Here is a 26,970-nt window from a genome sequence, read left to right as displayed (position 1 = left end):
ATTCCAAAGACAATGCCACACAGCACAACTGAAGAAGGCAATGGAATCCCAGCCTAGCTCTATTAATGAGCACTAATACAAATGGGCACTAATAACAATAGAGTGCATATGAAACACTGAATTCACTGTTAGAGAATAACGCCAGTATCCATTAATTCCATAGAAACAAACTCAAATTCCCTGTCAGATGTGTTCCCAAAATGCCTACTAGCTGAAACCCTTCCTGCAGTAACAGGAATGGCAAGGCCTGAGGGTCACCCTGTTTCCAGAAGACCAAACTGTCACCTGGCTGCAACAACTGTAGCTTGTCTGGTTTACAGGGAAGCCAATTTTTAAAAAAAATTCTTATCTCTGTTAGGTTTGCCACACATTTCCATTGTCTCTTGTAACCATTTGCCTATAACACAAGTGCTTATCAGGTCCTGGGCATTCCTGGCTCATACAGGTGAACAGAGCATCTTCTCCAATGCACTTGCACATGTAATTCAGATAACAGTGGTCTGAATGTTTTCCTTTGTCTCTTTTTTATATGGTACTATCTGAGACCCTTTTCACAAGAGATTCTTCTGAAAATGTTGAACTTCCACATTACAGCGCACTTTCTCAAATGTTCTCCAATGTTTATGATCACTTTCTGCTTTAATTTCTGAATCATATTGGTCACATGAGTTTCAAAGTAAGCAGCACTATGAGACATTATTCTTTGTGTCTGTCTCCTAGAAAAAAAACAGTCTGGTGTATCCACAGAAATGGCAAAGGAAAGAGCCTCTTGTCAATATTGTTAATTTCTGGTTTTAATCACTTGGACATGATATTCACAATATTCCAGGCAATGCAATTTTAGGCTGACTAGCCTTCTTTCAACTGCAATGACTTCTTCACAGCAAGGACTTATCCAGAATAGCCTGCAAAACTGGCCAGGTGTGGCTGAGTGACTATACTAGAAAGTACTTTGAAACTCTTTATAAGACAGGGAACCTGAGCAGAAGTTATTTGATGTTAAAACTAAGTTCTGGGGAACATCAGGGTATCTAGATTAGTGCATGTCTGAGTGCATGTTCATAATGAAACTGCTCTCAGGATGTCAAAGAGAAGGCAGTGAAGAGAGTGATGAAAAATATTCTTTATGGCATGTACTGCATGTCTACATGCCATGGAAATGTAACAGGAACTAAGTTGGTAGGACAACTCCTAGTTTAGTTACTAATTAAAAAAAAAGAAAGAATAAAGATGAATATTCACCCCTCTATCCCTACATGACATTCTGGAAGCCAGCAGATCATCTTCAGAAACTATTTTGCTAACCATTGCTTAGTAATAAAACCAATGAAGCCACTGTATATCACTATAGTGCACTATAGTGTATGTAGCACTTACAGTCAGATATGTTGGAAATGCATTCCTTTTCATGAGATACAAAATTTCAGCACAGTACCATACACCATTACAGCACATGAATGGCTAAAAAGATCATGTATAACTTCCCTTGAAAGGGCTAATTTGTATGCATTGATACTTCAGTTGCAGTAGGAGGCCTACATGCTCTTCTCTCCCTGAGCAGAAATACAGCTCAACCTCAAAGGGAATTCCTCAGTAAACTTTATAACCTCATTCCAAACTCTGACTGTCAGTATACAGCTTTTCAGAATGACAGTTTAAATCAAGAAAATGTCACATGTATAGTAACAGGCCCAATCTTTTCTGTAAATTGCTGCCTGTGATTTTCAGAAACGCAGTAAATTGCTGGCGATTTGCAATAAGTCTCACTGCAAGGATAACTTGACTTCTGCACATTTAACAAAACATTCTTAAATTATTCATGCATATCATTCAATGTTTGGGCAATTTTGAGAGTCATTGATTTCAGGATCCTGTAGTGTGCCTTTTTACTATATAAACAGAAATCTAATATTTGACTTATGCTTGTCAAGTGTAAAACTGAAAGTCTGGCCTGGTACCAAAGATGTGTAATATATCTGATCTCACTCATCAAAGGTAAGTGGAGTTTTTTCCAAACCCCCAACATATACAATTGTTTAGACTATATTTGTATAGTACATCAGGTCATAGTACAGTTTGTATAGTACATCAGAGTCACAGGCATCTGCAACACGGAAATCCAGAAAACTACAGCACCCATGTCCCTCTTAAAAACACAGTGAAGACAAGATTGTCTTCCATGAGTCAAGCACCTAAGCAATGGCTGTCTGGAAAGCAAGGGATAAAAGAAATATATCAAAAATACACAGCTCAGGGTGAAAAGCAATGGCATGAGTTGGTGGACAGTGCTCAATGGAAAAAGAACATCAGAGAAAACTTTCTTCTGCACTGGTAGATGGATAAGGTGGGACCATAGATGGGAAGAAGTTTAGTTTATTTATGGAAAGGCATAGTAGGAGAAGTCCTGTATATACAAGATGCCTCTGGAGAGGCAGCAAGACTCATTGAGAGACAGTTTCCTTCCCAGCATTGCCACTGAGGCAGAGTCTTCAAAGGAGATGCTCTGTCCTAGCCCATGGGAGGCCTGTGTGAAACCTGTGACTGCACACCTGAAAACATTTTGTAGATGTCAAGCTTTACATCACTGCCCTCCAGGGGCTTCCTTCTCAGAACAGGTAACAAACCCCACTCTCTCCTTTGGGGTTACTTTGCACACAAGTATCTTACCTTTCATTAAAGAAATGGCTGAGACAACAAGGTCAACCTGTAGTCTAATCTACATGATCAAGGCTTCAATGCATTTTTCTTTAGCCATGTCAGTTTATACCATCTCAGCAGAAAGCCAAGAACTCTGAAACTTCAACAACTCACAAAATTAAAACCTGCGGGTTTTTTTCCTAAAAATGGCATTTACCAACAGCTCATACAGAAAAATGTGCAAGCATTGGAATACTATATTTGGTTTTCAGTACTATGAATAACTATCATGTCATACCTTCATCATTTTGCAGCTTATAATCTCCCATGCTTCTTTTCATCTACAGTGCAACCTGACTTAAGCATTCACTCAGTGGACTGAAAAAGTAATCTATTAAGGCAAGGGGAATTACAAGTAAAATGAAGTGATAATTCTGCTAGAAAGAACACAACCCCATGAAATATTAGGTCATACTTATTCGATGCACTAACTTATTTTACTGTTGGCAAAACATTTAAACACAAAACCACATTTATAGTTCCATGCTAATAAAGGGCCTCAAAATGCAAGTACTAAATTACAAGGCAATCTATGTCAGAAAGATTATTTATTAAGCTATTCACAACCTTGGTGATGTGGTGTAGCAGGACACACTGTAATGACTAAGCTGCAGAACATAAAAAGCAACATATTGTGCAGTCTTTTTCACACAAACCTAATACTAATCCTAATAGAATACAAATTTCTTCGCCCCTAAATCTTTTTTGGGTTCTAAGAGTGACTTTAACACACAGTGATTTTTTATTCTCCTTTACAAGGATGATTTGTCGTTTAAAATACTGAATGTTTCAGAAATGCACCAAAATAGTAAACTAAGGCAGATGTTTGCTTAAAAAAAGAGAAACATATAACACAAATTTCATACTTCTACATATCCTTCCCTAATTTTTATTGACTCGAATTCATTGCATTTCTCTCACCTCCTATTATCTATTGGAAGAAGTTATAAGGCAAAAGCACAACAGAATCACAGAAGAGCTGCCATAATAATATATACAAGATCAATACAAGCAAATGCAACCTAGATTACTTGAAAAGGCTGTGAGGAGATACTATTAGGCAATATTGTAATGTGCATAATACACAAACAGAATGATATAGATAGACCAATACATAGCACTTATTTAACACATTGTATGTCAAACCTTGGAATTTCAACTTCATTGCTTTAGACAACATTTTGGTACCTGATAAATTCCTAGAGTTTTTTTCAGCTTTTATAATAAAGCCCCCGTCCCCTTCTCAAACTTTATATATGAGAAGTGGAGAGGTCTATGGATTGCCTCTTATTTTAATGCTGATCCTGCAAACTTAAATGCATGGTAAGCATGTGAGTAATTTTATCGAGTTTAATGAGACCACTCATGCATTTTAAGTTAATCTTGCATCTGAAGCAGCAGGAAAAGCCTCCACACAGAAACCTAAGCAGTAGGAATACACAATGTGTCAGGACAATAATGACTGTAATTTGCACACACTGCCCATGTGCTTTAGGCTATAGCAGCTCATTGGAGGGGTGATGCTCTCCTTGCCATTCTGAAGCAGAGTTTGTGCATATTGAGAACACAGGAAAGACTTCTCAATGAGGGACAATACATTTGTCCAAAGAGAATTTGTTCAGGGACAATACAGGAGGAATGGCTGTGGAGAATTTAGGTGAATGGCACATGGAGGTGCAGGGGTCAGTAAGTTAAAGATTGTTCCAGGTTCAGAACTAGAATGTTATGGATGACTGATAGGAACTGGGAAGGAATACAAAAGAATTTCATTCTGTTTTCCTCCACTGTGGTCTTCCCTCTGGTTTAAACTAAAGACAGCAACTATAGAGCTTCTAATGAGAGATTGCAGCAATGTTTCCCTTGGCAGCACGAGAAAAGTCCTTTTGTCCACCCTCTTATGGGTACCTTTTATCATTTCTAAGAGCACATATATATTTGATTTAAAAATTTAATTATGAAACATTCATCCTTTGTGAATATTTCTGTCAATGGGCACAAAAGCTTTCAGTGTCAGACAAAACCCAAACAAATATACTGATTGTGTCATCCCGTTCCTCAAGAAACAAGAATAAAAATAGGAAAAATATTTCAGTCAACATAAATTAGAAGATATATGTAGATATATAGATAGAGAATATTTAAAGGTGAATAAAAATAAGTCAGGTGAGATCCATGCTAGCAAGGTTAAAGGCAGTAGAAAGTTGTTCATTAAGCTTATTAGGAGCAAGAGAAAATATCGACCTTCTAAACAATGTTTACTGTGATATTTTTTTGAAAGAGGCAAAAGAAGTAGGACTTTTAATACATCCTTCTGTTCTTTTTTTTTTCCCATAAAGAATGAGAAGAGGAGGAACAAGCATTTTCTAAACCACTAGTAAGAGGTCTATGGATTTATAACTCACATGCAATCTTTAGGCCTGGACAGCTAGCAACCACATAAAAGCTCTGGATATTGAGGTCCATGAATGCAAATAAGTTAATTTTTAATAAATCTCTGGAACTGCATGAGACTGAAAAACTTTAAAGCCTATAAAAGATACAGAAAATGCACATGCAATGGCTCAAGGATCATTAATCTAGCTTTAGTCCCAAAGCAAACAGAAGAAAAATGGCTTAAAAACATGCTTGAGATCCAGCAAAAGCAGTATAATTGATGTTAGTCAATAATATTTCTTAAGACATTAGGACCTGTTAAACAAACTCTATTTCATTGCTTCCAAAGGTTAAATGCTGAGTTGATAGGAGCTGCAAGAAGGTAATATACTTAAGAGATCTATAAGGCATTCACAAAACTTTCTTATTGAAAAAAAGTTTGAATGGCAATACATTTTAATGGACTGAAAATTAAATAGATTTAAAACTAGCTAATTAACATAGTTTTCAATGGAAAATCATAGCTGAATAAGAGTGTTCCTAGCAGGACTCCCTTGGGATTGATGCATGTTCTGATGTTATTCCACATTTTCATCAGTGATCTAGAAGTACATAAAAAATCCCTGCCTGCAGTGGATATATTTGTAGATGACAAAAGAGAAGGAGGAGGGTAAATAATGAAAAGGCAGGCAGCTGTACAGGGCCATCTGGACTGCTTGGTAAGCTGGGATCAGTGAAACAAAATCCATTAAACTATAGGCAGGCACAAGCAAAATTATAGAGCCTGGAAACAGGAAATACAAGTCATGACACAAATCTGTAAACTGCATTCTAGAAAACAAAATGTTTGGATAAAAGTTAATATGATCCTGATATGTTTAAGCAAGCTGCCTAGCTACAGATGTAAAAAGTGATTCTACTTAGACATTCAGAAATTAATATCCTAGGAGACAAAAATCTAGAAACATTTTACAGCTCTCTAAATACCTTTTAAAACCATTTGGTTATTTTATGTATTATAACAAGGTAAATTTGTTAGCATATTGTATTAAAGTAAGAAGTTTACAAAGAAAACAATGCCACAAAATGATTTTAATTTTTATAGGGAATTGCAACTCTAAAACCATTGTATAAAGTATACTTTTAAAAAATCAGGTAATCAATTGATTCATAAGAATAAAATATACACAATCTAAACCTAAAATAGATAAAAAACATCAAGAAGTATTAACTAAAAACTGATTACTAAGAAATTTTGACTTTTCTAAATTAACTGTTTACACTGATTCTGGTAATGCTTTCAGAGTACACAATATCCACATGCCTAAAACATTTTAGAATAAAAATAGCTACCTCATGAAAAAAGGATGGAAGATACCCTGAAGCAAACAAAAGTTGCATATCAGGGTAGATGTAAAGCACATGAAAATGGTCCCAACACAGCATGAACTACTCTGAAGTTAAACAATGTACAAGTGTGTTTGAGATGAAGATTTAGTGAAAATCAGTTCCTTCACAGTGGGACATGTGCATAGCTTTTTCCTCACTGACTATAATCTTTTATCCAACGGCCCACCTTTGAAGTGGAAAAAACAGGAACACTTGTGAATGCCCTGGTAACAGATAAAGAAACATCAATTTAGCCAGGATGACATAGATCAAAAGGAAAATAATCTGTCCTGGCAAGCTGGCCAGTAGTTTGGTCATATCTGATCAAACTGAGGAAAATTACTAAACTGAATGAAAAGAAAGCTGACAGAAATCCAAATATCATTGCTAATTAACAGAAAATAAAAGTAAAATGAATCAACTGTGTTATATTTGCAAATATGTAATCAGGGGTTGAGGAATAACACCTCTGCCCCTTGAAGCAGAACTAGACAGACTTCAGTAGGCAGTTCAGAGAGTTTGAACTGTCTCAGCATAAAATCTATACAAGCCTTCAAACATTTTTGAGATAAACAACAAAAATTTTCAGCCAAAACTTCCAAATCAAAGGTGAGCTCTTGATCTACCAAGGAAGCCTTAAAAAAAAAAAAAAAGAAAGAAAGAAAAAGAAAAAAGAAATGGCTTCCAAGCATGAGGAACAGCACAATAACACAGTGCAGCAATCCTCAGCAGATGGGTAGAACATATTCTCCCCCTGGAACAGAATACCTCATTCAAAACAACATTTTAAAGAACTTTTACATGCTCTCTGAAGATATAAGCAGAGAGGCAATCTAGGTGTACAGAATGCCATGCTGCTATGACACAGAGACAATAAAATTAATGACAAGCAGCATTTGCCCTTGGAAGACAGTGTTAGTCAGGCACTATTGCCATCCCTGTGACTTCTCTTCCAACATTTCTGCCTTCCCCATTTGACTGAAGAGGTCAAGAAGACCCGGCATTATTCCTGCTATACTAAAGCTACTCAGACAATAAACCTCCTAGCAAAGCAAAGGGCAGGAGAGCAGCTTAATCCCCAATAGGATTCTCTCACCCTTTCCCCATTAATCCAAACTGAAGAAGTCTGCTCAAAGGAATTCTGATACTCATGAATAATAAATTAAGTCACACCATCAACATAAGCAAGGAATTTCCCTGAAGGACAGCTGAAAAAGAAAGAGAGTATAATAACCTACACAAGGAACAATCCCTCCAATTCCCTTGTGCAATTGAAAAGTACTTCTCAAAGCCCATTCACCTTATAGAGGTTAAATAAATTATTAGATGGAAACCAGATTTATGAGGTAAACTTGCTCCAAGATTCAAACCACAAAGATTACGAGAATTCTTCCTATGACCTTACAGAATCAAAAATCTTCTTCTAATTAGGACAATTTAACATAATACAAATGGTAAGCATTCTACAAAAGAAGAAAAGACTGCTGAAACAGACATGTTGGAAATACATTTAAGCCCTACCCAAGGTTATTCTATTGAACTAGAGCTTTTTGTTTACTGAAGCCTTCAAAAGAAATTAATATGGGGAGTAAAGGCAGGGACACTGCCATATTGTCCACCAAGAAAGAACCACTTAATAGGAGCTGAAGGGCAAATTTTTTTCTTCCATTTGCTCTTTTGAAATATCTGCTGAAAGTCAGTTTCAGGTAGGAACACCACAGATACATAGGGCTTTTTTTGGGTTTTTTTGTAAAAAATAAAATGAAAAATTACAACACCAGCCTCCTGGAAAGAAGTAATTTAAGGAGGATGTTAACACAGAAAGTTCAGGATTATGTACATCTAATCACAAGACACTGGAAAAGAATGGAGAATAAGGAAAACTCTGAGCGGATATAGAGGACCAATGTAGTTAGGAAAAATCTCCTTGGTTGTCAGATGTAGATCTATGAAAAGTAAAACAAGATTTCTCCCTTGCTTTTCCACTAAATTAGAGTTTATGTATCCCAAAGGATGTAAGCAGTCACCTGGATGACATCTAGAGATGATAAATAACAACTTGCTTCTTATATTTCTTTTCCAGTTCAAAAATAAGTCCATGTTAACACATCTATCTAAGTAATATTTATAGAGGTATCTGGACTGGCTGGATTGATGGGCCTAGGCCATTTTTATGAGGTTTGACAAGGCCAAGTGCAGGGTCCTGCCCTTGGGTCACAGTAACCCCAGACAGCTCTACAGACTGGGGCAGAGTGGCTGGAAATCTGCCCAGCGGAAAAGGACCTGGGAGTGCTGGTCAACAGCTGACTGAAATTGAGCCAGTGTGTGCCCAGGGCTGCCCAGGTGTCCAAGAAGTCCAGTGGCATCCTGGCTGGGATCAGAAATGGTTTGGTAAGCAGGACCAGTGCAGTGATTGTCCCGCTCTACTCAACACTGGTGAGGCCAAACCTTGAGTACTGGGTTAAATTCTGTGCCGCTCAATTCAAGGACATTGAGGTGCTGGAGTGAGTCCAGAAAAGGACAACAAAAAGCCAAAGAAGGATCTGGAGCACAAGTCTAATGAGGAGCTGGAGAAAAAGAAGTTCAGGGGAGACCTTAACATTCACTGCAACTACCTGAAAGCAGACTGCAGTCAAGTGGGGGTTGATCTCTTCTCGCAGGTAACAAGTGGCAAAAAGAAATGGCCTCAAGCTATGCCAGGTGAGATTTAGATGGGATATTAGGAAAATTTACTTTAGTTGTCAAGTATTGGGACAGGCTGCCCAGGGAAGTGGTGGAATCATTGTCCTTGGAAATGTTCAAGAAATGTGTCCATGTGGTTCTTGGGGACATGGTTTAGTGGTGGACCTGGCAGTGTTAGGTTAATGATTGAACTTGATGACTTTGGAAATATTTTTCAACCTCAATGATTCAAGGATTTACAATTATGAAGTCCCATAAGAAATATGTAGCATGCTTTAAAACCCCATGAGATTCAGCATTACAATTTATGAGAATAACTTTTTCAGATTCTACTGTCATCAACAACAAATGCCCTGTACACTCATCAAAGTCTAGGACAGTCTCACGTGCAAATTACCACCAAAAAAACTTTCAGAATTACATTTTCTTCTTAACAAGCATTGTCTTCTAATGGAAGACAAAACCCCAAGCAAACAACCTATGAATCAGTGTGAAACTCCCTTCAAAACAGTTAATCAGTTTTCAAACTATACATCAATTAAATAATTAAATCTTCATCAGAAGACTGATGAAATGACAGACTTCCCCATAATTAAGAAGGAGTCCTTACTTGGCAATTGCTGGAACTGAAATCCCAAAGGATGCACTACAGCAGTAAAAGCACTGCATAGAAGTTTTTATCAAAACCATAAATTTGACCTTAGTGGGCAAGAAATAGATCTGGCAGTAGCACAAAAATGAGTATACTGCTTTAGATATGGGTCAAAAATGTCTGCACAGCAGTCACTCATCTCATAGTTAGAAGCTGCTGGATAGCCAGCAGATGTGGTTGATCTAATGCCTAAACAAGAATATGATTAAAGAAATAATCAAAATGTCTTTCACTGCAGTTTTATCAGAAGGACATCACATTTGCAAAAAAGAAAATGAAATACCAGCATCAGCCTTCCCATTTCTACAAAAAGAGCATAATAATCACTACAAAACATATCCAAACATCAAGAAGTAGATAAAATAATCCCCTGAGTAATGAGATCTAGGTTCACCCTTACCTGCAGTAGAGTGTGTCATACTTGTTTACAACCAAACCACAACTCAGGGAAATTTCCTTTTCTCACTCCATGAACAATTCAACTTATTTCAGAAACACAAGATTAGAATAGACGAGTAGATGCTCCTTCTTGCTCTTGTATTCTCTCATTCCTTACTCTGTATGTTCTTGGCTCTACATGTAAATAGCCACAGCTTTTTCAGGCCTTTTGCCCTGGGCTTCAGCCACAAACCCTAGGCATGCAGGATTTACCCTCTCTGCATCTCGAGCCATTGCAGCATGGATTCCTGAATCACAAAAATACTTTTTCATATCCAATGGTCTCATTGGAGAAATATTGCAAGAGACTTGAGTTACTTCCCTCCTTGTTGTAAGTTGACATTTTAGGTTTTTTTTTCTTTTAAAAAACTTCAAGATCCTAGAAATTAAACCAATAAACTCAAACAAACATGACTGTGATCTTTGTATTAATAAATTTGCTTGTGCAGCTCTTAGCTAAGCAGATATTTCATACCCATTATTTCCAGAGGCATTTAATATTAATGGTATTAAATTGATTATTAAAAAAAAAAACACAGAGATATAACCTTAGTTATTTAAACCAATGAAGAAGATGGTATCCTCCACTCCAGATATTGACATTAGAATTTTGCATTCATTAGGGGCTATAAAAGGAAACCAGTTTTATTTTAAACACCTATTTTAATCATGCTCATTGTATATAATAAATTGAACCTCTGTAAATGTCAACTGAAAGGATATAAAATTCAATTTTTGTACCATCTGGAATGTATTCCTGATTAAGTTGTTCAGCAACATGATCGTATCACCTAAACAAACTAATTAACATCAGAATGACACATTTTGCAGTTTCACTGGCATTTGTCTGTGTCCCATTTATTCTACATAAGTTCTTTCCCAGAATGACCTTATGCTCAAATAGTGCCATGAAGCTAGTGCATGTTAATTCTCTTTTCAAGATGAAGCATATTTTTCATTAGATCTTACACAATGCAACACCTTTACACAGTAGAGTTAAACAGACTGAACAACAAATTAGGTTTGGAACATGAAATCTGGAACATCAAATTCTCTTCAGCTAAACAGCCACAAAGTCTCCTCAGCTACAATAGATTCACACCTCTTTGCTCTTCAGTTTCCTTCTTTTCCTTTCCTTTTTTTTTAAGAGAGCACATATTAAGTCATCTTTTCTAAGTCACCTTTTTTGTCTGAGAAATTTAAATTGCAAATAAAAAGAAAATTCTATTTTCCATAGCTTCATCATTATGAATTCACAGGTCATAGCTAATTCTTCTCTAACTTATCATGGAAACAGTCATTGTATTCTATACAGAAACTCCCACACAGATTCTCTGCTCTTGCACGTACTGGTGTCAGCCTAACACAACACCAAAAAATACTGTTTGCAAATACCATTGAAAGGCACCCCAACACCATGTTAATCTATGATTAACAGTACCTAACACCAGCCAAGGCCAGAGCCATTATTCTGAAGTGCTGAAGTGTTGTTGCTGTTCAATATTACACTGCATAACTTCACAGTAAATTGGTTTCCAGGTTTATTGCCAAAGTAATTAAAAATTCAAAAGGTTGCTCTTTGAGCAGAACATTATGGAAAAGTATTAAATACAATTGAATCTGGAGATTATTTCTTTTTATAGTGAGAGAGCAGCATGATGGGAGGAGCAACTTTAATAAGGAAGGTCATATTAGAAGTTCATATTTTAGCAAACACATTTCAGTGGAACTCCTACTGTAGGAAAGGGCACAAGAAAAACTAAAAGGAGGGAACTGTTTCTAAAACCTTTTTTTAAAAAACCAAAAAATTACTTCTGAGAGCTGGTTGAAAGAAAGGGTGAAGGCCAAGGGACTTAAATGGATTATATGACGAGAGCATGAAAACTTTTATTTGTTCTGGTTTTGCTTTATATTATTTTAATTCTATTTACTAAAGTACAATTTGATTAGCATTCCTCCTATTTTTTTAATGTCAGAGAAGATTCTGGAGCATTACTTACAAAAAAAAAATTTTTTAAGACCCTTTTGGAATAATAAGGTAGAGGAAGGAGGAGAGGGTGAGAGGGTCCAAACCTCAAAGAAACAAACCCAACAGTTTCATCAAGTTTAATTTCTGCAAGTTGAATTTTACATGCTCAGAAGACATTATATTTAACTACTGCTATAAAATTAGTAATTTGTAATGTCTAGAAATTGCAGAAGGCCTACAGCCACATCCAGTGCATGATACACCACTGAGCACATCTCTGTTGGTAGCAGCTGAAGGCATCACCTGGAGCAAACAAACACACAGCAGTGATGAGAGTTAGAAGTTAAGGGTGTTTAGTCTCCCAAGAGAGATGGTGATCAAAAGGATGTGAAGATGAATAAGAGGTGTGTGGGAAGAAACTCTCAGTTGAGCTTACATGAATGTATACATTATGTACAGCAGTGAAGAAATGCACTGTTATCACTCTTGCTTTGCTCTCAGTGAAGGCAGTGATTTGTGTTCAACTGAAAATCCATCAATCGAACAGACAGCACAGGAATTTTGTCTGTAACAGAGATTTAATCTCTACCAAGAGTGAGCAGCAATGAGAGTGGTGTCTCCCTCCTGTTGTCACACAGCTGAACAGTAAAACCCCACCTGTGCACACCCAAAACCCACTGTCAGCCTCCCAGGAGACTTCACCAGGGTCTCCTGTCTTCTGTGCCCCTACACACCCTCTGGGGAGAAAAGCCAGAGACACCTCAAGCTTCCCAGCTGGGATAACTGTCATGATGAAATGTTTAAGACTCTTAATTAAGATAAGGTTTTGAGTCTTCAACTTGTACTAACTTTTTGAATTTAAACACTCCTACCCTAAAACATCCAGGGACACTCACTTGGGGTTTTATCTTGACGGAGACTTGTTTCTATTGATCAAACATAGTGCAGTAGAAGAGTTGTCCATTACTAAGGCATCATAACAGCTTTAGATCCTCTTCAGTGTCCTTATTATTAAAATGCTTCAGCTGACCTCCAACCAAATCTTTTTTGCCTCATGCTCAGCAAATTATTTCTTGCTCTTCTTCCCACTGGATATGAAAAAAACCCTTCCTCCACATAAAAGTCACATGCATGTGAGTAGATGCACAATGACCTATTCTCTGCTTAGACTAAGGAAGTCCTTTATCCTCCATCTATTGATTTTCCATATTGGTTTTATGGATGCTGCCAAATTTGTCCCTGAACTATTTGGAGTGGGTAATTATATGGAGCTAATTACGATGATAATTAAACAAAAATAATGGTGTCTGTTTTGTCACTTACATCAGCACAAGTTAGAAAGAGAATAACCTTTTCTTTCATATTGTTAATGTAAATTCAACCAATGCTCTCATTTCAGATTAAAAAAAAGACACAAGCCCATGCATACACCATAACATCTCTATTAATACAAATTAGCATTGGCTCTGAGCTTAACTTACTCCATTTGAGATGATTAGATATAATTGCAGAACAATTAAGGATTGACTGACATGTACCAGATGGAATAAATTTGATTTCACAAGTAGCCAGTATAAAGTTCACATAATTAACTCTCATTCTGACATACAACATTTTGTTTGGAAAAGAGCACTAGGTTTCCAGTCTCTCAGCATTTTAATAAGTAATTATTAGTCCATTTTTTCTTCAGATGGAAGAAATCATTAATTTTGTCAGCTAATTCTATCCTCCAACTACAGATCCATCCAATAATTTGGCCTACAGTTCTGTCTCCAGCTTAATAAAGGTGGATGGGAGCCCTACAAACTTTGATCATCCATTGACCAAAGTAAATATTTCTAGGAAAAAAACACATATTGTTTCATTAAATTACATAAGCAAAACTTCCTTTGGCTTCAGGGGAAAGGCTAATGAAGTTGGTGCCACGGGTAGATCAGAGAGCTCACATTCACTCAATATGTAAAACTAAGGACAAGGTAATAAACATAAGCTTTTAGAAGTAGTTTCCTACTGAATATATGACTGTGTGTCAGGCAAATCCTTGGCCAAGAAAATTACACAGAGCTCAAATTTTGAGAGCAAAACTTAAATCCAGAATGAGGCACGGTTCACAGCAAAGAATCATGCCATGGAAAAGCCATGCAGGACAAACAGAAATATCCTTGAAAAAGAAAAGAGCTCATCAGTGTTCCCCAGCTGCATAGGTAAGGCATATGAAGCAACAGAAAAGGTGTACACAATACCACAATGCTTCTATACATTTACCAAATAAAGGCTTTAACATATGGAAAGAAATGCCAGTAACTCACAAATACAAAAGCAGTATAAAAATGGTCTAAAAAAAAAATTGGAATAGCAAATTATAAAGATAAATGAATATAGCTATTTTCATACTGGATCTGAAATATTTGAGGGATGTAACAACAGAATTAATAATTGTACACTCTAAACAGATGAAGACTCCTTTGTACAAGAGTACATAACACCATGTATTGCTGCAGATGGAGGGCTGGCTTACACACATTAGAAATTATGGGGTCCATATTTAAGCAAAACTTCAGGAAAACAGTCTGTGTTTTTGTCTACATGCTTTAATGCCTATACTCTGGACTGTGACAATTAGAACCTAATTTCATTTCAAGACAGAATGAGATCAAAACAATTAATGAGCTTATGTATGGATGTAGCAAACTGTCATCCTGCAGCGAAGAATTAAAGGGTCATGTTATAATAACAGCTTTGTTTCTCTCATATGGAATGGTTAACACTAAAAATTATGTTTCCAATTTCAGAAGAGTAGTAAATGAAAAAAGACAGGCAAAATTAATTTATTTCATATGGGTAGTTTCACTGCTGGTAAAATCAGAAAAAAAAAGAATACTAATAAAAAAGGTGTATATAGGTATATTTATTTTATTTCTGATCAAATACAATTTCTTTAGCCCTGAAAAAAGCATTACAATTTTATTTGTGCATCTGTAACATAAATGAAGAAGGATCTTGACCTCTATGTTGTTTATAAAGCAGTTAAAGGGGAAACAGTTGCTCATTAGATTTCTACTGACAACAGCAGCTGTGGGAGAGCTGTGTTTATTTCGCTTTTGCACCCAAGATGACTTGAATCTATATCATCCTTTTCCCAGGAAACTGCCTTAATCACCATAGTGCAGCTATTGGAGAGTGCTCAGTTTATCAAGAAAATTATAATTGAAGGTAATTGAAGGGAAAATGTTTCAAACTTTCACAGTAAACAGGCCTACATCACCTATGTCCTTCTTATTCTCAATCAAATTTTTCATTAACTGCAGTGGAACTTCCTGGCAGAATTCAAACAGTGAATATTCAAAGGAGATCCTCCTCCCCACTTCAGAAATAAGATCTGAGCAAAATTTCAGCAGTGGTAAGTTTCAACTATGACATTTGAAAAGTCTGTCTGCATTGTATGCCTACTCAATGGGCAGATATTGAATTAAAATTACCATTTATTATTGTATGAAGTTGGATTTTCAAAAGCATTCATGATTGAAGACTTAATAAACTCATGGGACACCACCAAGAGCTATCTCATTCTGGTCAGAGCAAATGCAAACATGGTACTGCTTAAAATCAAACAAGCCAACAGAAATCAGTCACCTGCCAGACAGCATCACAATTTTCCCTGACAGAATGTCAACAGAAGTTTAAAATTGTAATCAATCTGTATTCATTTTGAGAGATACAGTTTCTTTTTTTTTCTTTAATGGAAAAAGAGAACAATAGGAAGAAAAAAAGTGAATATTGCCTGCCAAGATTTCAATGCTGAATAAACAACCATACCTGGAAATCTTATTATGGTGTTTGATTTCCCAACCACACTAATGTACTCTGGTAACAGCATTTTCTATCATGTATGACAACACATGAACATATTAATGGAGGAAATTATTAATTTTTTCAACCAGCATCTTGGATAAAATATGGGTCCCAATTAAATTTGGTGTGACATATTAACCAAATAATGAATACCCAGTACTTTATACACATGGGGCAAAAAGACCTTAGTCTTTTGATAGCCTCATGATATCTAGCAAAATTTTCAGAACGACAAATAAATAGACCCAAAATACCGTGATGTATTGAAAAAGTTTCTTAATTCTGCTAAATTGGTCTGGATACTCATACCTTTGGCATAATTTATACTAAAGCAGCTAACTTCCACAGTACTAATTTTGTGTCTATCATCTTGTTTAGAAACACCTTTTAAATGTAATTATAAACCACAAGATAAAAGTTCCACAAAAACATTGAGATTAACTGAAGTATACCCTAATAAAAGGGAATTTTGTCAACTGCCAGGTAGTATTTTTGCTACTATTTCTCTACATTGTGATTGTCATATTAAGTAAGAAGAGCAAAAAGTGAAACACCAAAGCAAAACTGGAAGATGAAGGATTTCAATTCAAACCTGTTGATTTATAAACCTCTTAACTGAGCATATGATCAGAATCACTTGCAAACAAATTCAAGGGTCAGACTAAAAGCTTTGCTTCACTTCCTAGACCCTTAGATAAACATATTCCTTACACATAAAATATAATAGTCACTACAAAAACAGACGTGACCCAACTAAATAAAAGTATACAACCACTTTGTGTCATAAGAATGAACAATTATTTGGCTACTCATCTTTTCTATGTGTTACTCTTCTGTTCATCTAATAGATTTTTAAGTCAGAACATACCACAAGAATCACTTATTTTGATCCTCTATGAAGTGTACTATTTTCTTTATCAAGCCTGTAACTTCTCATGAGCTATATAATTGAAGGAAAAATAAACTGTTGCAGCTTTTCATTATGAAATTTTATCGCCAAAGGAATCTATCACTGAAAGCTTAAATTTAAATGGAATTTCTACTGAGTAAATGAAATCTTATTTCTTATTAAATTAGTTTCATCAGGTTTCTGATGGTTTGTTGTCAACCAAAAGCTAGGAATTCTAGCTTAATTCTAGCAAGTACATAGTTCATAAATGTTCCACTCTGAGTGGAGTAAACAAAAATTCACAGAATGGGTCATGTTGGAAGGGACCACAGTGGGTCATCTGGTCCAACCTCCCTGCTCAAGCAGGGTTTTCCCAGAGCACACTGCACAGGACAGCATTCTCTGAAAGCATTGCATGAATTAACAGTGATGCAGTTCAAATCACTAAATCTACAACCAGTAACAGTGACATTTATTCTATTAATAATGCTGGGATCAGCATGTGCCATGGGCATACTGTGCCAGGAATCATTTAAATGTGGCAAATGTGGTAAACCATGATCTGCATCATCTGTGTCCAACTGGAGGATAAACCCAGCAGGTGTTGTGTGAAATTCCCTGCAGATACAATGCTGAGCATAACCTATGCTAACATAAGTGCTACCTTGAACAAGTGAACATCTCTTGATGTGCCATTCCAACAAACATTTCTGCTCTAATCAGAGGATTGAATAAAGGATTAGTGACCTAAAACACTCAGTGTCATATAAAGGAAAGTTTTATTCAGATGTGACAAAAGTCACCCTTTGCCATTTGTTCTTTTTTATAAAGAATTAACATTCTCACTGTGAGATCAATTTGCTCAGCAAGTTATCACATTAACCTTAGTAATTTTCTTTCAAAGCAGTCTTGGAAATTCACATTTTTTTACACACACTTGAAAATTCAACCAAAATGACACTGCCTGCTTTTCGACAATCAAAAACGACCTCAAATTTACAACTGAATACCTTCCCACCTCTCACCTTGAGATGATACTTCAGAAGGCAACTGCAATTCAGATTCATTGCATTCATGTACTTCAAACCTGTGGCTATTTACTAGCAGGGAGAAGTTCAAACATTACAGTTCTTGTTGGAGGGAAATTCTGAAGATCAAATTGTATGTTCAATAACCACATTTTTCCTCTGTGGTTGCAGTCTTCTGAAATCTGAGTGTCCTGCTGTTGAAACTCCCTCCCACAAATCCAAAGAAGGGTAAGTGACCTACCTTAGAGAGCCCTCCTACTTCCAAATAGAAGCAGATAATGAAAACATTCCAGGTGACCCACAGGGCAGTCCACACCGTGTACTAAACACAAAGCCGGATGCGAGCAAGAAAGAGAGAAAAGTAAAATGTTAAGATGAAACGACTTCATACTGAGCAGATCAATAATAAAGAACTGATATCAATAAGCATTGTTCTTCTGGGAACAGCCAAGAACAGAGAGTTCAGAAAAGGAGCTCCCTCTGCAGAAGTCCCCTAAGAACCACCGGAAATTACAAATTCAATATTCATTGCTGTACTAAATAAATACCAATAAAACAGATTTATTTTTTTACAGTTTTACACTATCCTATTGATATCAATTAAGTACAAAATGCTGACTGGTTTTGAGACAAGTCTGAGTCATTTTTAAATCACAATTTAGCTCTCCTAAAGGAAATTTCAGATAAGCAAAATACCTTAAATAAGTAAATATTACTGAAATAACATTTAAATATTGTGAAGAAAGGTACAAGAAAAAACCTCACCACCAAAAAACCCAGATCTATTGATCTGGTAATTTAGATTTTTTTTCTTTTTAAACAAATAGGTAAAATGTAAATCTGACCTCTTGAGAATCTTTCACAGTAAAGCATACTTTATTACATTAAAAATAGCTCACTACTTCTCCAAGCCTTTTGCCATGAATCTGATCCTACAAAGCACACTTAACAGTTTAACATACCCATACCTCTCCTGGGTTCTCCAGCATGATACTGAACTCATACAGCACCCACAGCATGAATGGGATATTAATTCAACTGCTTCAAATCATCTTTTTCATTTTACCTGTCAGCACAAGAGACTGGCACCATTTCTCTATGGATGCTCTGTTGACTGACATACAGCTGTACCCTATTCCAAAGGAACTCTCCAGGCACTCCACCTCAGGAGCATCTCATCCTTATGGGCCAAGTGTCCATGCAGGCATGCTGGAGCAGCATCCACTGGAACAAATGCAGTGAGCGGCAGCACTGCCACTTCACATTTACACACTTGGAGCCTTCACAGTGGAGAAAACCACTGCTAAGAGCTTTTGCAAGTCTACTTAGCTGTGGCCAGATAAGGATTAGTACCTATTGTTTTCTTCAATATAATCATTAAAGCTCCACATCTTGAACTACAACGCATTGCACAGATGCCATCAGTTTGGCCTTCTTGGGCAGTTTTGGGTTTTGTTCCCCTCTTCGTTCCTCTCCCTGTCATGTACAATGAAAGGTTCAGGTAAAGAGGATTGAACTTTTTCCCCTCCTTGATTACTCCCCCCCTGCATGGGGCCATTTCTGTACATCAAAAAGGTCAACTGCTTTAATATAATTTCTTCTGAGGTATATAGGCAGCTGGGCAATGGTCCAAGAAGTAGGTCACTAAGAACCAAAACAAGAGTAACACTCCTGGGCCATTTCCTCTGTCTTACAGGGAAGGGCAGTGGGGCAGCTGAAGGCTGGGTTATTATAAAATAGACAAAGCTGTTGTGGTCTGTGAGCAATGAGATCTGTACTGTTCATATGACTAACCTAGAGCATATCATGTTTTACTACATTTGTTGACTTTGTAGTAACTTGATGCCATCATCAACTACTGATTTTCTAGCATTTATATTTAGAACAGTATGTGCCGAGAGTTCAAAATTAATGAACAACTCACACAATTCCAGCTGCACGTAAAAAGCAGAATTTAGACTATTTGGAAGTATTCTCCTTTTTAAGAAAGAATTTTTTATCTCTCTGTGAACTAAATCTGTCACCACAACAAAAGGAATTCTATTTGATCTGCCAGACCAAGCCAAATCTGTTAATGGCCTCATTCTATCCCATAGGTACCAATGCTGTACTATTCAGGCAAAAACTGCCAGAGCCTGCTTTCCCAGGCCAAGCTATGCTGTTTTACAGAGTTAGGACCAGTTTGGCTCCTGCTCCACCATAAGGATTACTGAAAGAGAAGTGCAGGTGCAAAGCAGGTGTGCACCTTGAAACCCAGCTGCTGTGAATGGAGAGGCTCTTCCTACACTCTCACTGAGCTGCAGAGATCTAAATTTGATGTCCATTTGCTTTGTAAACATAACAATTACATTATATTCAGTAATTAGTACTATATAATTTTTTTTAAGTAGGAAAGTAAGTAGTTATTGTCTTCTTGGATATTCAAGGAGCAAATTCTTTCCTTGCATAGTTTTATAGGTACTTAAGGATAGGTTATAAGACAGCAAAGGCAAGAAAGCAAAATTAGGAAGTGTCAGAATTTGGGCTATGCATGCCAACTTAATTTTTCTGTTTTGTGGCTGTGCAATACAGTCCAAACATTAGTAAAATCATCATAGATATATTTTTATTTTAAAAGATCTTACCTCCCCTAACACATTTTATGAACAACTAGCTCAATACTTCTTTTCTCCTTGTGGCTCAGACCCTGCTCTGAGGACAGAATATTAATTTCCTCATGAGGTTTTCTAAGATGCTCATCGCTGTAATGTGTGACAGCTGCACAAACATTAACTAATTTATTTTATGTTATAAGGGAATGATACAGCTCTCAGAATGCAAATGATGTTCTGATACATGCAGAGATTACATTCAGATATATTCATACATTATAAGCATCCAACTTGAGGTCCTTAAGAGTTCATTTTTCAGAATACTTGAGGTTATACACTCATTTTATAAACTCAGTGTTCAGCTCCCTGTGGTTAAATGTGCAGCACTTGTGCAAATCAGACCACAAGGTCTCAAGACAAGAATCCAGAATGCAAGGGGAAAACAAAGCATGTGACAGGTTTTGTTAAAGTGACTCACTTTGTGTCAAAATAGGTTTCAGTGAGAGAGCAGAGATAAAACTCAGCTACTGAGTACAGCCTTCATAGCAAAAGCAATCCTTTTTTTCTTGGTAGCATGTGCCTCACTCTTCCCATTGTCTTCTGCTTTCTGTGAAATCAGGTTTCTATTCTACATTTGTGATCACCAGAAAATCCCCAAATATCTATCCTTTCTACTGAAACTGAGGCAAAATATAAGAATTAGTAGGTGTCTATCTAGTTCAAATCTGCAAATATATAGAAGAATCATAGTAAGACTGCAAAGTAAGACTGAAAAGGGCTTTGAAAGCAACTTTTCTAAATTTTGAGTATTTCTTTCTGAAAAAACTGTTATACTTTCTGACTTTATATGCATTGAATAAATTCATATGTATATACCTTTTAGGTTAAAAAAACCCAAAACCACCAAGCAATATTCCATTATGTGGCATCACACTAACACCTGCTTGAGTCATTAAAAAAGGTGTTAACTTTTAGATCCATGATGCAGATTTCTTATTTTTGCTAGCAGAGCAACAGTCTGAATTCTCTGTGGCCATCCTCTGTGTGAAGGGGCACTTTATGCATGCTGGCAATTTTCTCTCAGTGTAGGAATGGTTATGGTCTGAGACACCAGGCCCACACTGACCCTCAGGTTTCACTTCCCTCCCAGGCACCTAAGCTGTTTCATGATCTGACCTGCCATTTCACCTCTCCCACTCTGTGTCCTGAACAGTATCCCTTCCATCCTGCTGGGTCTGCTCACTCTCACTTCCCCACACCCAGCAATCCCTGCCTAGTTCTTTGGCCACCCACATCCTGATCACCCCAGCTCAGCTGGCCTCATACTCAGAGTCACAACCCTCACCACATCTGCCACGAAAAAGGAATTTTCCACACAGGTTGAATCAAAAAGCAGAGTTGGTATTTTTATGCTATATCCCAAATGATACACCACTTAAAAATCGCCTGGACATTTTTGTAACAGTTTCCTTCTAGAGGAAGGACCTAGGACCAGGTCATAATCCTTGCTTATTTCTCCCCATGATGCACTACATTTTTTTCTTGCTCTTGGCCTTTTGCACTAATGACTGTATACTATTGTGAGGAAGCATTTGAAGTCTTACTAATAAAGTGGAGGGGGTACTCACTAAACCTTACAGGTAAAACATCTAATAAACATCTCCTTTCATAATGTCAGCCTCTCTACAACAGTGAGATTTGACTCTACAACCTCTTGACTCTAGAATCATATTGAAACCAATGCAGAGATGCATTTAATATATCCGTGAAATACAAACATTTCTAAGTTAAAACAATTGCATTGGATGGACACAACGTCACAAGAACAACTTGTTGAGGAAAACAAAAAAGGGAATTTTATAATTTGAATATTACAAGGATTGTGGGATAAGTTTAGCTTTAATGAATAAACTGTCTCAAGAGTACATTTCAATCTGAAGTGCAGCAACTACTGTGACAGTGTCACTCATGGCATTAGAGGGAATGAATGTTGGCTTGAGGATACTTCAAGGGAAAGGAGCAACCACTGAGTTGCCAAATCATCCCCCTGTATACCTGGCATCAGTGCTTGCAGAGCCTTATTAGCCATATTTATGAAAGATGGCAAGGGAAGTGACATAAATCAGCATGATGGAGCAGTAACAACACAGGACTTACCAGGAAGGATAATTCAACAAGTAATGTTGGAAGCCTAAATATTTCACATGTGTTTTCACTGTTTGTATAACATTTGCTTGAATATGGAATAAAGTATCCTGAACAGCCTTTCTTCTGCTGTTCTGTTTTTTCATTTGTTTGGGTTTTTTTTAAGAAACTCTTTCCTGACTTTTCAACTATATCCTTTGCCTATATACTATATTTATTTAATGGAATATATTAAGGCAAGTAAAACAGAGATTTCCACCATAGATTCTCCCTATTTAAATGTATTATTTTCATCCCTTGCTATTTATTAACTTTTTTTTTTTCAGCTTTGAGCCTGGCTTTTGCAATTTTAGCTATATGACTCATCATTCAGAAGCCTTTTGAAGTCCCATATCAGAAGTAGCAGAGGGAGAAGATCCCCAGCTTTAACAAGTATCCTGCCATCATCATTAATCGATTTTAACAGAAAATCTTGCTGGTGATAGCAAGATATGTTAAGAAAAGAAAAGCATGAACAAGGAAACAGATCACAGCAGAGCTCTGGAGCTTCATGACTAGAGTGCAACAGCGTAGCTAGAACTGAAATTCAGCTGTTTCTTTCTTCTTTGCAAATGTTTGGGTAAGTTTCAAATGAGCTAATGTGGGAAAATTAGGAATCAGCTCTGCACTTTTATGCCCCCTGGGAACTTTGCATAGATTTAATTCAGTCACAAAATATTCAAATACTGAAAATAGCACATCTGCTTAGTGACAGGACAAATGGTTCACAACATTTATCTAAATTACTAATTAATACAAAACCTATTAGAAATAATTATTGGATTTAAACTAATTAGGACACTTGGAGTCAATGTTGTCACTCCCTCTCTGTTTCCTAAGCTCTGAGGACTTGGTATTTTAAGTATGAGCAAGTGAAATTCCAGATTTATTTCAGAATCACCATCCATATAGTCCTGTGTCTGAGGGACTGTATGCAGTGAACATGAATCACTATCTTTAACTACTTGTCATAAGAATTCCATCTCAGCAGAGATGCCTCATGTATCAGCCACTGCATGCTCTTAGATAGTGAGACTTTTTTTTTTTTGGTAGAAAGCTCTCATGACAAATTTTATATCACTCAAACTAATTTCTTTATTCAGACTTTTAATCTACAATGACTATATTTATGGTGCCATAGTGAACATATTTATGTGGTCACTAAATCCTAGTGATAAACTGGCCAGCCTGGGTTCAATGGCAGTGGAAGAGCCAGAGGCATGCAACTGCTACTGTTTTTATCAGTTTCTATTGCAGCCCTCACTGAATTTCTTGGCTCTATGTACCTCCAACAAAAGCCTGCTCAATTGTGCCTGCAGAAGCACTTTCATATTTGACTGCAGTATAGATGTGCTTCAAATTATGGCCCTACATGTATTACATTTATTCACTTACTTTCCCATTCCTTACATATTTCAAAATTTGAGGAGATTGAACACGACATACGCAGCATAGGATGATGAAGTGAAAGCTTTTGTGTAACTTCACTTTTCAGGGAAACCTTCAGGCACAGACTTCATTGCACAGAAGATAGATTAAAAACATTCTCTTGAGGTTAAACAATGGCTCTAGAGCTGGTCACCTGAAGTCAGGATCACCATCAGAGTATGACAGATTATCATGAGGACAATTTGTGTGCACACATGCCAGATTAATTTTGTGAAGACAGTTTACAGAAGTAAACCATTGTGTCTGACATGATTCTCTCTTTACTTCAGTTTTTTAATATTTTGATGGGATCATCTGCATTAGTGAAGCTGATTTCCAGGGAAGTCATCTGGAAAAGACAATGGACACTAAGCATAATTTTCTTGAAGAAATTAGTTACTTTTCCAGTTAAACTGGATTAAATTTAATCTAAATCAGAAAAGTACATAAGAGTACATAAAAGCGTGACTCAAAATACTTCTTCAGCCACCAACATAGTACCAAATTCTTGGGATGCTAAGCCCTAACAAATCTAGGGACTTAGATGTGGCTGAAAGTGGACCTATGAACATGGAGGGCCATGAATCTTCTCCATAAATGTGAAGCCTGATTCACTACTCAGAGCCTTGGTAAGAATCTCTCCACATTGTGTTTAATACCGAAATTCAGGACACTACTGAAGATTTGCATTAAACAGACTTTAAAGTCAGCAGTAAAAATTTACAGGTGGGCAGTCACTTGTGCCTTAGTGAATACAGCCAGTATGCAGCTGGCACTGGTAAGGGTCTTTACTGTCAGTACCACTGACTCCTTCTGGGGCTTTTGGGGACAGTGGACAAAGCTAAACTGTGGCTGGCACAGCCCTAGGAAGCCCAGTTTCTGGGGAGCATGTGTTGATCTAGACTGGAAGATCCTCAGGCTATGCTCAACAAGAAACTTGAAGCTGTGTGACCCTGCACTGCTGTGGAAAGACTCCATGCACTTCTCTCCTTCCTCTGGCTACTTCTTCCCATTTCCCCTCTCCCATCTCCTGGAAAAAGCAAAGCACATTAAAGAGCTCACCGACACTTAAATTAACACCAGTAAAGAAAATAGGTGCTTTTAACTTGGATCTGTTCTGGTTTGACAGTTTACCAAGTGGCTGAACTGGTACCTGTGCTGGTGCAAGCAGAGGAACAACACAGGGACTGAAGGCAGCAGCTGAGCAAAGGGAGTTTTGCTTATGCTGGCTTGAGGTATTCACTGAATTCAACCTGAGGGCAAGGCTAGACATGAGGCTGAACTGACAAGTTTGGAGCTAGCAACAAGAGAAGTCTTGCTACTCCTCCTTTCCTCTCCACCTCCACATGTTTGCTGTTCATAAACATGCAGTCCCAATCCCTGCCTTATGCCAACCTTGGCAACCATTGGAACCTCACAGACTGGATTCAGGTCACCAGTTTAGCAAGAAAATCTCCACTTTTTGCTAGGTTGGTTTTCTGACAGCTTGGAAATGGAACTGACTTACTGACAGATCCAGTTAACTCCTGCCAGAAATGGGGGAGAGGATCTGGGGAAGTGTTCAGTCAGGGAACAGTGGGAACAGGAAGATATGACAGCCACCCTATTCTGCTGGTGTTGAGTTGTGAGATCAGTTAGAGACACCTCATGTTACAGACTCCCTTCAGACTTCAGGATTTGGCTCAAACTACTCCTACTTCCCTGTTAACCCTACGGTAGTAAGGATATAACCACAGATCACTCAGAGAAGTGGTGATGGGATGAAGAAGTGGGTAATCACAGAACATTCTGAGCTGGAAGGGACCCACAGGAATCATCAAGTCCATCTCTTAAGTGAATGGCACACACAGGGATCAAACCTGTGACCTATGGCATTATTAGCACTGTACTCTGACCAGCTGCACTCTAAAGCCTTGATCTCCCCCAGTAATGAGTATTGGTGCCTGCAGTAGCTAGAGCTCCTAAATATATGCTTAAAGATCAATCAGAATATGAGTTCATTTGAAGCAGCATAAAGTACCTTGCTGGGGAGGTGTTTCTTTCTTTAATTATGACTTTTCTACCTCTACTTTAAAAAAAACCTTTTGTATAGCCTAAAATGTTCAATTGGAAAAGATATAGAAACAGTCAACATCCGTTGCATTTCATTTGAAAATTTAAACAGAGCTTGCATCATTGAACAGCAGTGATGAACCTGAGGGGCAAGAAATTTTGTGGTGTTGCACTTCAGACATGAAATTCCCACATAATTTTACAGATGCTTACACTCGGTTCTTATGCATAAAATGGAGAGCATGAAGCAGAAAGGTGAATCATCAATTCATGGATGCCCAGCTCTTCAACCACAGCTAATAGATAAAAGTGCTGGTTTTTATATCAATCCATTTTCAATTCATTATAGTCTGCTTGTAAGCTTAGCTAACATGAGTGTAATCTTGGATGCACTTTTGTTCAATTTTCTTTTAAGACATGACAAAGAATTACATGATACCAGGCTGGACTAGAAAAGATGAAGCTTTTAAAGTATTTGTTTAACAAGTTTTCCCCAGCAGACATTTTATTCCTTTGTGAGGAAAAAGATAACTTTAGCCTCTTAAAATCCATTACTGACAACACAACCAAAATGTTCCAAATACAGCCATTACCAGGTAAATACATAACATTCTTACATTCAAAAATGAACGTGGGAGAGGAACAGAGATTTTTTTTTTGTTGGCAGTTTACTTCACAGCTTTGAAATTTCTTTTTATTCCTGGCTATATTGAGAACATGGGGAAAAAACAACTGAAAAGCTTCAA

The 26,970-nt window shown here is 37.1% G+C and overlaps 1 protein-coding gene across 3 annotated transcripts in view; it reads right to left on the bottom strand.

Moving 5' to 3' along the window:
* The window catches only part of NKAIN3 (sodium/potassium transporting ATPase interacting 3), a 341,080-nt gene that overhangs the window by 152,896 nt on the left and 161,214 nt on the right, over nucleotides 1–26,970 (bottom strand). For all 3 annotated transcript variants that reach the window (XM_071420123.1, XM_071420110.1, XM_071420114.1), the window contains exon 3: nucleotides 18,211–18,291. In XM_071420123.1, coding sequence (XP_071276224.1) covers nucleotides 18,211–18,291 — 81 coding nt within the window. The remainder of the gene's footprint in view (nucleotides 1–18,210; nucleotides 18,292–26,970) is intronic.

Source organism: Agelaius tricolor, unplaced genomic scaffold, assembly GCF_023055355.1.
Source record: "Agelaius tricolor isolate 1412-34295 unplaced genomic scaffold, bAgeTri1.0.p SCAF_2, whole genome shotgun sequence".
NCBI classification, from domain to species: domain Eukaryota; kingdom Metazoa; phylum Chordata; class Aves; order Passeriformes; family Icteridae; genus Agelaius; species Agelaius tricolor.
Note: the sequence above shows the minus strand (reverse complement) of the source record. Positions and strands in the feature narration are given on the sequence as shown.